Source organism: Pimephales promelas, chromosome 6, assembly GCF_988280905.1.
Source record: "Pimephales promelas chromosome 6, fPimPro1.hap1.1, whole genome shotgun sequence".
Taxonomy (NCBI): domain Eukaryota; kingdom Metazoa; phylum Chordata; class Actinopteri; order Cypriniformes; family Leuciscidae; genus Pimephales; species Pimephales promelas.
The window spans coordinates 1,115,415-1,127,159 of record NC_142774.1 but is presented as its reverse complement, the minus strand read 5'-3'; the positions used below and the strand labels follow the sequence as shown (position 1 = coordinate 1,127,159).

Here is an 11,745-nt window from a genome sequence, read left to right as displayed (position 1 = left end):
TTTACCGAGTTCAAGATAAATCTTTTCATCTCACTTCTGGAGCTGCCAGTTTCAAATGATTATTAAACAGCTCAAATTATGTAAAAGCAGCAGCCATTCCAGTGCACTCAGTGTCTGAATTCACACACTCGTTTTCATTCACTCCTTCAAGTGAACTATATTAGTGGAATAATGTAGGGAATAGTGAAGTGTTACACAAAGCTGAAATAATCCAGACATGGATATGAAATAATACACTACAGGTACAGTGATGTTTTTTTTAGCTCGCACTCCTCACAACTTTGCGTTGAATGAGAAGCGTTTTGCCGGAAATCGCCCTCTCGTTTTCGTTTTTGTAAGTTTTGAAAGCTATTTTTGTTCAATTTGGAGGTATTTCTTTATTTATATATTTATTTTTCTAAGAGACATTATTTCTAATTATTTCATGCATTGTTTTTGAAACATGTCATAATGAAACACATGAGGAGCCTATCTGAATTTGTCTCTTGTAATATAACATTTTTCTATCCATACAGAGGAGTCATAGCCTACTTTAAATGTATTAAAATTAATAATATCTGAGCGCGCTTTTCTTCCACAGAAAGCCGCGAACTCGCGTAATTCAAATATTAACGGTCATTTTGATTTGCCGGCTGACTGAATAGTAGGGCCTATAGTTTATCGATGTCAGTGTTTAGTAATAGTATCTTGGGAACGCCAGTGAAATACAATTGTATTTTTAAAAAGAAGGGTTGGTAAAGCAAGCATCTACTCTTTTACTCCGTACTGTAGGAGGCGCTGTGACTTTATTTAGCCTACCGGTAAAACCGCTAAAGAAAGAAAGACATAGCATCCTATGGTAGCCTCAGACGGTGAGTGTTATTTTTATACTATGCGTTTTATTGGTTTACTTGTTCCTTTTCTGTCTCTAGTTTATAGCTTTGGCCTTTTACTGTTAAATCGCTTGCAGTTTCGTAAAAAAATGAGACAAGAAACCTGACAATAGCATATTTAATGTCTGAATATATTGCAACATTTGATAATCTTCATACACATTTACATCTGAAATTAAATCTTTCTGAATATTCTTCAAAAATAACATGCAATTTTCTTTAGTTCTGCTCGTTTGTCTCCAGATGTTGACCATGAGAGTGCAGATGGATGTGAACTGCTGTAAATCAGTAGGAACGGATCTGTCCATGCTGGATATTGAGGATTTCATCACTGAAATCTGTCAGCTGAAGAAAGAGGTGGCGTCACTGGAGGCAAAGCTGAGAGAAAGAGGAGACAAACCCAACAGAGAGGTTTGAGCAGCTCATCATTTCATCCTTCAGCTCAATTTAAAGCTTATATCATCAGGTTGTTGTCTATTTGTGTTGATCTATGATGTGTTTGTCAGGATCTGGAGAAGGTTTCAGTGTGTGTGACTGATGGGACAGAAGCTCAGGATCATGGATCTGCTGATCAAACTTCTGACTGTAACGCTGGAGAACAGCAGATGAAGATGTACTCTGTCAAACTGGAGGACTGCAGGAACCTGATAGAGAGACGAGGAGAAGAAACCACAGCAGATCAACAACAACAACAGAGCTTTAAGAAGGAGGAGGAGGAGATTGACTATTATAAGGATAAAGGGAATGAGAAACAGCAAGATGGGACAGATGCTCAGGATTCGCTCTGGAGTATCAGAGATCAGAGATCCAGAGACACACAGGACTCAGAGCTCAGCCTCACATTCCTGTGTTATACTGACGCTCAGGATCATGGATCCGCTGATCAAACCTCTGACTGTAACGCTGGAGAACTGCAGATGAAGATGTGCTCCGTCAAACTGGAGGACTGCAGGAACCTGATAGAGAGACGAGGAGAAGAAACCACAGCAGAGGAACAACAACAACAGAGCTTTAAGGAGGAGGAGGAGGAAGATCAGAATGATAATGTTGATGACTTTGTTCCTTCAGGTATGTTTCTTCCTTTTGTGACATGTTGAATTAACAGAATTGCTTTTATCATTAATAAATTTATCTATGTTCGTGGCAAGACAAAAGATGTCAGTGAATGTCCTGCTGATACACACACGCGCGACGTACACAGGGTTTCTGCAGATTTTTGCTAAAATTAAGGCTTTAAAAGGCATTAAAAAGCATTCATTTTGACTCCTACAGTCATTAATTTTTTAAATAGTTTTGAAGAGAATTTTACATCAATTTATTTGAATATAGCCTTCATAATGAATCATTTGTATTTGCTGTCGCAAAATATCTACGTTCATTCATGTGATAAATAAGTTTGGTAATTGCTTCCGGCGGGGGGAAAAGTGCCGTGATGCAGAGGTTTGTTGTACAGCGGTGGATAGGTCTGAACCTTGAAACCTCTGAACCTGACAACACTGACATATTTGTGTGCATTATGTTTTGTGATTTCACCGTATCAAAAAGGGAGTCTCAACGGATTGAAGCGTGCGTCTGAGAGAATGTGCACTAGCCACAACCGAACACCGAACACTGCCTGGGTCCACGCATTTAGCGTGACAGTCACTCATTCGGTCAATCGGTCTTTTGTCACGCTCTCCCGCCACACATTGTATTTGCCACACTCAAAAACTATTTATAATTTATTGAATTTGCCGCAGCGCCTCAAATGTCCCCTCACTAGGAACCAGCAGGAATCAAGCGTGTCTCCCATGTAGTTCTGCAGTCGAGCCGCCACTTATTTATTTTTTTATTTATTTAGAAAAAAGGGACAGTGTACATTAATTAACATTCTTAAAGTCCCTGTAAAGTCAAAATTAAGTGTGTGTTCTGAGATTGTCACACCACAGAAAAATGTGTTATTAGCCACCTAGCCAAATTTGAATGATAAAAATAGTCGGCAAGTACATAAAATAAGCTATCAAAATCTTTTTGAGTCTGTAAGTCATATAATGGAGGTTTATGGTTCACTTCAAACGTTGGCTTTAGTCGACTCGTGCGTCCTATTCGCTTTGGACTAGCGTCGAAATAGACGTCTACGAACTATAGACAGATATTTGTTTCCATTGGTATTGAAAATGTGGCTACTGAGAATGGCATATTGTGAGTTGCATGTACAAAACAGCCTTTGCAGTTTGATAACCATACTAAGACATATCACAATTTTGAATGATCATTCAGCCCTAAAAGTTATGTAAACAGTTCAAAATTTAATGCCCATTATGTTCCTTTCAGATGAAAACACTGGTTTATCTTCTGATGGAGAAACTGCCTCTACATCCAAAGAGCGATGGACAGTGAAGAGTTTCTCCTGGGAAACCTGTGGGAAAACATTGAGCTCACAGGGACGTTTAGCGAGACATGAGAGAACACACACAGAACAGAATGACCTTACCTGTAAGATATGTGGCATCATATTTTCTACCTCAGAAGAGAAGAGACTTCATTCAAAACAGCACAAGAAGAAAGAGTTTCATTGTGAACAGTGTGGAGAGAATTTTAATTCCACTTCTACTTTATACCGTCATAAACAGAAGTCGCACAGTAGTGAAAAACCTTTCGAATGCAGTGAGTGTAACAAATATTTCCGCACCAAAGGACATCTTTCAACTCATAAGAAATACCACAAGGAGGGAAAGCTGTACCAGTGCCTTCAATGTGAGAAGAGCTTTAAACAAGAATACAATCTAAAGATGCATCTACTCACACACACCAATGAGAGGCCGCACCAGTGCAGTGAATGTGGGAAAAGCTTTAAGGACTCAAAATATCTGAAGGAACACCAAAGAATACACTCTGAAGTCAAACCGTTAAAGTGTTCTCACTGTGAGAAACGTTTCTATCATTCAGCGCACCGGAAAACCCATGAGAGGATTCACACCGGAGAGAAACCGTACCTGTGCTCCTTCTGCGGGAAGAGCTTTGCTAGTCCGTTTTATTTCAAAGTTCATCAGAGATTTCACACTGGAGAAAAACCTTATCACTGTAGTGATTGTGGGAAGGGATTTACTAATTCAAGTTGCTTACAAATGCACCAGAGAATTCATACAGGAGAGAAACCTTTTAAATGCTCACATTGTGACAAGACTTTTGCTCGATCAAGTGACCTAAAGAGCCATAATCGAGTTCATACTGGAGAGAAACCTTACCACTGCTCCATCTGTGACAAGAGATTCGCTTTTAGCTGGGGTTTTAAGACTCACCAGAAGAAACACGCTGTTCCAGAGTCATCATAGATTCATCATGTTGTCACAGGTGGTTGCTGGCAGACAGATGAGGATTAGTGCTTCTAGGTTGTACGTCACATGCATCACACACATGGCCAAAAGTAGGGATGGGCATCGTTAAGAAATTATCGATGCCATTGTCGAGTCTGCTTATCGATTCCCATATCGATTCCTGTACCATTTGCTGAACACTTACAGGGTGGCTTTGAGAGTTGTTGGTTCTGAATGTCTAATTTAAAGTGGATTTGGAGAATGAAAACCAAGTGTGCAATATCACTTACTGAAAAACATGATGGCATGAAATGAGTCTTATTTCCCTGTCACTTTGTTACATGAAATAATACTCTACAGTAATGTGTTTTGGGGATTGACAAGTGCAATTCCTTATAAGTGTGATTCGTGAAATCATTGAAATGTCTTGTTCACAAACTTTCAGCAGAGCCTCAAATACTGTCAGTATGAATATGCAATTGAAGTCAAGTCTGCATTTACCAGTACTTACCAGTAACCAAGTAATATATCAGCATACAATAAAGCCCTTTAATGCAATTAATAATGCAAGTTTATTGTGTAATTTCTATCCGTTTGTCTCAGGGTGTGTATGGGTTTGTGGCCTGCCTGCTTCATTTACGTTTTTCCATGTGTTTTGCTGGAGGGGGTGCTGTAAAACCAACAAATACAGTAATATTTTCCAATTTAAAATCACTGTTTTATATTTGAATCAATGTTTTTGTTTCCCTGTGTTCTGTATTTTTCTATTTTCAGTCTGTATTTTGAATGGCTGTTACAGTCTTCATACATGTCACAGATATGCTGATTTGCCGCTCAAAGATATCTTTCTTATTATTATCGCTGTTGAAAATGCTGTACTGTTTAATGAATTGTGGAAACTGACACTGTTTTTTCAGGATTACAGATCAACAGAGAGTGAAGAACACAATTTATTTCAATCAGAAATCAGGAACCTGTATGTTTCTTTACAGTGCGCCTCTAGATATCAGCGCGCGCTTTCTCCTGTCTTCTACAAAGGCGCGAACTCGCGACATTCAAATATTAACGGTCATTTTGATGACCGCCTGAGTCTGACTGAACAACAAGTTTGTCGATGTCAATATTCATTATATATTAGTCTCTGCAACGTCAGTGAAATACAATGGTATTTTTTTTGTAAATAAGAGATATTATGTTTGAAGCCTCTATTCTTCTACTCCGCTCGTACTGTAGGAGGCGCTGTAACGTTATGTAGTAGTCCACCCGAAAAAGCACGAAGAAAGACAGACAACTGGAGCTCTCCTACGGTGAGTGTTTAATCTGTTACATTTATGCATTTTAGCGGCTTACTTGTTTCTTTTCTGTCTCTAGTTTTTAATTAATTTGATATAGCTTTTTCTCACCCGCTCTTCATGACAAAAAGATCCATGGTTTTACTACAGCAACCATAACAAAGGTCCTCTTGTACTTCAGTAAACCACGTTTTAACCATGATATTTGCAGTCAACAGTAGTTTGTATACTTAGATAATCCTTAATTTGTATGTCTAGATGTTTATAGCCCTTACAGTTTAGTGAGAAACGAGCAGACCTGATAATATCATGTTTAATATCTGAATAAATGAATATTGTAACATTTAATAATAACAATGAGCTGTGGTGGCTCAAAATTCATTTACATTTGAAATGAAATGTCTCTAAATATTTTCCAAAAATATGTTATTTTCTTTAGTTCTGCTCATGTTGTGTTCGTCTTCAGATGTTGACCATGAGAGTGCAGATGGATGTGAACTGCTGTAAATCAGTAGGAACGGATCTGTCCATGCTGGATATTGAGGATTTCATCACTGAAATCTGTCAGCTGAAGAAAGAGGTGGCGTCACTGGAGGCAAAGCTGAGAGAAAGAGGAGACAAACCTGACAGAGAGGTTTGAGCAGCTCATCATTTCATCCTTCAGCTCAATCAAATCACAGTTTTGTTTGGTACTCACTTCTTATGCACAGCTCAAATTAAGACAACAGCAAAATATGCTAACAAATCACCAAAATAACCACTAGAGATAACTGCTGAGTAATGAGGCAAATATTAACAGGTTGTTCTTTATTTGTTTATCTATTTTGTTAGGATGCTGATGCTCAGGATCATGGATCTCCTGATCAAACCTCTGACTGCAACGCTGGAGAAAGGCAGATGAAGATGTGCTCCATCAAACTGGAGGACTGCAGGAACCTGATAGAGAGACGAGGAGAAGAAACCACAGCAGAGGAACAACAACAACAACAGAGCCTTGAGGAGGATGAAGATGACATTGATTATGATGAGGATGAAGGGACTGAAGCTCAGGATTCGCTGTGGAGTGTCGGTGATCAAAGATCCAGAGACTCAGAATGCAGTCTCACTTTACTGTGTTATACTGACGCTCAGGATCATGGATCCGCTGATCAAACCTCTGACTGTAACGCTGGAGAACTGCAGATGAAGATGTGCTCCGTCAAACTGGAGGACTGCAGGAACCTGATAGAGAGACGAGGAGAAGAAACCACAGCAGAGGAACAACAACAACAGAGCTTTAAGGAGGAGGAGGAGGAGGATGAAGAGGATGAGGATCAGAATAATGATGATGATGATGAAGATTTTGATCCTTCAGGTATGTTTCTACCTTTTTTAACTAGAAAAGTTTAGTGATCCTTTTGTGATTTTCAAGCACTATTGAATAAATTCAAGGCTTATGTCTTTTACCATAAGCAAATCTGTTTTGTCCTTCCACTAATGAATGTGCGTGTTCCATTCAAACCAGCTATAGATTAAAAAAAAAAAAACGATAAATCAGACTCATCTAAATCAGACTCTGCTGTTTGATTCGTGTACATTTTCTAGTTGTTGGAAATACTGGTTAACATTGTTTTTTTTTTTTTTCTTGCAAATGCAAAGATTTAACATGCTGATGTGTTTTGACATATACAAACAAAATTACTGCTACATTCGTGATGTTCCCGGGTCAGTTTGACCCAGATATTTTAAAACTGTACCGACCCAAGATAATAATAACATTTTTTGGTTTATATTTTGTATTTTTACAACAGTATTCATATGTAGAACATTTCCAATAGAAAAATGCTACATTGATGAGGTCAGTGTTGGGGAAAGATCACTCTCTACATGAACTAGTTCAAAGTTCAGTTAACGAATTTTAAAATAGTTCAGTTCACAGTTCATACTTTACAATTTTGAACTAAGTTTACAAGTTCCAAAATGTTCATAGTTCTTTTTTTTCATATGTTGGTGCGAGCTATTTTTTACAACCACAGACAGCAATTATTTTATCGGGGGGCAAAGTTTGCACAGAAATGTACGATTTTTCCCATCCTCGCAGACCTTGTCATAAAACTCGTTTAAATGATCATACTTGCTGCTTCGTCAACTACATGCTGTTTTAATGACACATGCGGCAGCCGCGGTGTGACACTCATGGCTTGTGTTGCCAGATTGGATGGTTTTTTCACTACATATTAAGGCCAGTTCACAGTAACGTTCATCAGGCAGTAATACAGTACGATCAGTTCGCGTTCACCTAAAATATGAAGAATGCGTTCTGGCACAACACTGGATGATGCTTTGCATGAGCTTTTCATTTGTGGTAAGACCTCTGCTTCTTTGGTGAATAGATGATGACTGGACATGACTTTCATCTCACATCTAAGTGTGAATTGATAAATCTTTTGCAACAAAAATTAATCATCACTGAACTTAATAAAACAAACTTTGCTGCATTATTATGAAACTGTTTTTAAACTTTGTATTGTAAAAAGAGCTTTATAAATAAAGGTGACTTGACTTATGCCCATTATTTTCCTTTCAGATGACAATGCTGGTTCATGTTCTGATGGAGAAACTGCCTCTACATCCAAAGAGCGACTGACAGTGACCGACAGTGGAAAAACATTCAGCAAAAAGAAACGTTTAACAAAACGTAATAGAAAACGCACAGAACAGAAAGAGTTCACCTGCAAGATATGTGACATCAGCTTTTCTACCTCAAACGAGAGGAGACGTCATTCAAAACAGCACAAGAATTTTCATTGTGATCAGTGTGGGAAGAAATGTAATTCCTCTTCTAGTTTCTACCGTCATAAGGCGTCTCACAATGAAGACCAAAGTCAGGAAAAGCTGCACCAGTGCCCTCAATGTGAGAAGAGCTTCACCCAGGGATGGATTCTGAAAAACCATCTACTCGTGCACAGCGATGAGAGGCCGTACAAGTGCGATGAATGTGAGAAGAGTTTCAAACAGAAGGGCCATCTGAAGAGCCATCTACTCACACACACCAATGAGAGGCCATTCAAGTGTCCTCACTGCGAGAATAGCTTCCACCAGGCGTCCCATCTGAGAAGCCATCTACTTATACACACCAATGAGAAGCCATTTCAGTGCCCTCAATGTGAGAAGAGCTTCAGAGATGGATCTCATCTAAGGAGACATCTATTAAGGCACACCAATGAAGAGGCAGACCAGAAGAGCACACGCATCAATGAGAGCCTGTACAAGTGCCCTCACTGTAAGAAGAGCATGAAATACGAAATCAGTCTGAAGAAACATCTACTCATGCACAGCAACGACAGGCCATACAAGTGCGGTAAATGTGAGAAAACCTTTACAATGCCAAAATCTCTGAAGGAACACCAAAAAATACACGCTGAAGTCAAACCGTACCAGTGTTCTCACTGTGAGAAACGTTTCCATCATTCGACGCACCGGAAAACCCATGAGAGGATTCACACCGGAGAGAAACCGTACCTGTGCTCCTTCTGCGGGAAGAGCTTTGCTAGTCCGTTTTCTTTCAAAGTTCATCATAGAATTCACACTGGAGAAAGACCGTATCACTGTAGTTATTGTGGGAAGGGATTTTACAAGCCAAGTGACTTAAAAATGCACAAGCGTGTTCATACAGGAGAAAAACCTTTTAAATGCTCACATTGTGACAAGACTTTTGCTCGATCAAATGCCGTGAAGGTCCATGAACGAATGCATACAGGAGAGAAACCTTACCGCTGCTCCATCTGTGGCGAGAGATTCTCTTTTAAATGGGGGTTTAAGACTCACCAGAAGAAACACGCTGCTCCAGAATCATCATAGCTTCATCTTGTAATCCTTTTTAGCTTGTGTAAAAAAACACCTTGCAGTGTCGTAGGAACGTAATTTCATGGTTGTACAAAAACTAAAACTACAATGCGTCTTGAACAGGGGTGCCCAAACTGTCCTAGTCTAGAGTGAGGGGGCTTTCACACTGGCAGTTTGGTTTGGAACGGGGCACGGTTCGCATGAAAAATCGTTAATGTGAATGTTGACGCGGGTGCGCACTGGGGTACCGAACCCGAGACTACCTGGAGGAGTTTGGTTGCTTCCGAACCGTGGCGCGGTTCACGTGAATGTGAAAGCAACACGGATTCGGGCGCACACTTGTTCAGGACGTAAAGTATCCTGTGCATGCGTTTTAGCTTATTGTGATGTATTCAGTTATATAAAACGCTTGCAAGGGATGATAGTGTTGATGATTTACCTTGGATACGAGCGAGAGTGAGCCTGCAGTGTATTCGAGCATTGCGCGTGGAATCAGATCAAAAGAGTCTGTTTGCAAGCAGCAGAAGTCCACCTTATGTGCAACATGACATCATGACTTGCGTAAACATACAGGTACACGCCACTTTCGAGTCAAGTGGCGTATTATCTCTACGCATTTTGAGCTATCCGCGTGTTTGTGTGCATGTCTACGCCATTAACGTCCGCGTCATTCCGCTTGTCTGTACACGCCGTCAAATCTCCAGTCATAAATGCCATTAACCCCAGTGACGGTTAAGTTTAGGGATGGAGTTGAGGTAAGTCATATCTTTTTCTTTCCTAGGATGGTAAGGGAACAGTCATAAATGCCATTAACCCCAGTGACGGTTAGCTTTAGGGACGGGGTTGAGGTAAGTCATATATTTATATAATGTCAAGTCAACGGCGTTCATAAACACGCTGAAAAGCAATTATGCGTCTTGATAGCACGCCAAAAATGGAAATACGAATTGGCGTGTCATACACGCGCTACTTCATGAGATCAGTCTGTTATGTGACACACGCACAGTAAACCTGGGGTGCGTTTCCCGAAAGCATCGTTAGCCAACTATGGTCGCAATTTCCGTTGAACTCTATTGGAAAACGACGGAACTTGCGACCATAGTTGTCTAACGATGCTTTCGGGAAACGCACCCCTGTATTGTTCACTCAACAGCGCATAATAGCAGCAAATTAATAAAAAAAAAACACAATCTTTACCCACGTTCTGTTTTCTATCTTGCGCCGCGCACGTTTGCGATGACGTAAGATGCACGAAAACGCACCAGGGTTCGCTAGAATCAAGTTGAGTGTGAAACCAGACCAACGCTGCGGGGGGTGCCGGGAACAAACGCTCTCGGGCTCGGATCGCGGCAAACAAGCCCAGTGTAAAAGCCCCCTTAGCTTCAACCGTAATTAAACATACCTGAACCAGGTAATCAAGAGCTGTATCTGAAATCACCGCTATACCCTAAAATTGGGAAATACTTGAATAGACAGAGATTTGTAGTGGCGTCTGTTATCTAGGACCCACAATGCACTTCAATGACAAGTGTACAAATAATGTACACTCAGCGGCTATAGAACACCCATAATGCACTGTGATGGTTGCGGTGAATAAATTCCTGCATCTATCCAGAAGATGGCGCCCACAGCTCAATCATCCATCCATTTTCCAAACCCCAGGTCCAATGTGGGTACAGCGTAATATCATACAGCTGTAAGTTAATTTTTGATTACTGAATTGTTTAAATAAGATTTATAGATGTAAACTATTCATCCCACTACTGGAGCTGCCAGTTTGCAAATGAGTTTCAAATGATTTTCCAGTGCAGTCAGTGTCTGAATTCACTCACTCGTTTTCATTCACTCATTTAAGTGATTTATACTAATGTAGGAAATAGTGAAGTGAGGGTATAGGGGGTGATTTTGAACACTGCAAAGGTCTTCAGACTCACTAAAAAAGGCAAGTGTGATAAAGCAGAACTGTGCAGGACGTTAGCCCTCCAGGAGCAGGATTGGACTCCCTGTTCTCGAACATTATTAACTGTAGAAATGAATCCTCTGGATAAACATCTGTAATTCTGTGCTCTGTAATGTGCAGATCAGTGTCTGATGTTGGATTAAAGTGCGTTTATGGGGCGTTTAATCACAATAACAGAATGCAGTTATATACATAATGCCTCTAATGCAGTCTGTATACATGTGCGACGGGGATCAAGCCTTTATTTACTAGTCAATAATCATAGTGACAGTGACCAAGTAATATCTTAGCACACATTAAAGCATTGTAATGTAATAAAATTTGCAAGTTTGTGTTGTCTCTCTTGGTTTGTCTCAGGGAGTGTGTGTGTTTGTCGTTGGCCTGCTTCTTGCCTTGGTTCTTCTGAATGGTCTGCAAATGTATTTCTTTTTTTATTGAGTCAAAGCTGTATTTTGATTGGCTTTTACTGTCTTCAGTGTGACATGACTCAGAAATAATGT

The 11,745-nt window shown here is 40.0% G+C and overlaps 2 protein-coding genes across 5 annotated transcripts; both read left to right on the top strand.

Moving 5' to 3' along the window:
* Window positions 1-872: 872 nt before the first annotated feature.
* LOC120487832 (uncharacterized) lies at window positions 873-4,733 on the top strand. 2 transcript variants are annotated; one of them, XM_039684251.2, is made up of 3 exons: window positions 873-1,283; window positions 1,391-1,940; window positions 3,186-4,733. In XM_039684251.2, the coding sequence occupies exons 1-3, from the start codon at window positions 1,080-1,082 to the stop codon at window positions 4,184-4,186; spliced, it is 1,755 nt and encodes a 584-aa protein (XP_039540185.2). In that variant the 5' UTR covers window positions 873-1,079; the 3' UTR covers window positions 4,187-4,733. The 2 variants fall into 2 exon arrangements, with proteins under 2 accessions (XP_039540185.2, XP_039540177.2); XM_039684243.2 differs by having other exon boundaries at window positions 875-1,283; window positions 1,379-1,940.
* Window positions 4,734-5,435: 702 nt separating this feature from the next.
* LOC120487766 (uncharacterized) lies at window positions 5,436-11,577 on the top strand. 3 transcript variants are annotated; one of them, XM_039684143.2, is made up of 4 exons: window positions 5,436-5,475; window positions 5,927-6,094; window positions 6,292-6,814; window positions 8,027-11,577. In XM_039684143.2, exons 2-4 carry the CDS (start codon window positions 5,927-5,929, stop codon window positions 9,298-9,300), a joined length of 1,965 nt encoding a protein of 654 aa, XP_039540077.2. In that variant the 5' UTR covers window positions 5,436-5,475; the 3' UTR covers window positions 9,301-11,577. The 3 variants fall into 3 exon arrangements, with proteins under 3 accessions (XP_039540077.2, XP_088988830.1, XP_088988832.1); XM_089132704.1 differs by having other exon boundaries at window positions 5,439-5,475; window positions 5,900-6,094; XM_089132706.1 differs by lacking the exon at window positions 5,436-5,475 and having other exon boundaries at window positions 6,029-6,149.
* Window positions 11,578-11,745: the final 168 nt, after the last annotated feature.

What these genes read in the sequence shown, in the direction of transcription:
- LOC120487832 (XM_039684243.2), top strand. Translation starts at nt 1,080, where the DNA reads ATGCAATTTTCTTTAGTTCTGCTCGTTTGTCTCCAGATGTTGACCATG. An exon ending in GAGACAAACCCAACAGAGAG is followed by an intron (nt 1,284 to 1,378) that starts GTTTGAGCAGCT and finishes TGTGTTTGTCAG; the next exon opens with GATCTGGAGAAGGTTTCAGT. An exon ending in TGATGACTTTGTTCCTTCAG is followed by an intron (nt 1,941 to 3,185) that starts GTATGTTTCTTC and finishes TGTTCCTTTCAG; the next exon opens with ATGAAAACACTGGTTTATCT.
- LOC120487766 (XM_039684143.2), top strand. Translation starts at nt 5,927, where the DNA reads ATGTTGACCATGAGAGTGCAGATGGATGTGAACTGCTGTAAATCAGTA. An exon ending in GAGACAAACCTGACAGAGAG is followed by an intron (nt 6,095 to 6,291) that starts GTTTGAGCAGCT and finishes CTATTTTGTTAG; the next exon opens with GATGCTGATGCTCAGGATCA. An exon ending in TGAAGATTTTGATCCTTCAG is followed by an intron (nt 6,815 to 8,026) that starts GTATGTTTCTAC and finishes TTTTCCTTTCAG; the next exon opens with ATGACAATGCTGGTTCATGT.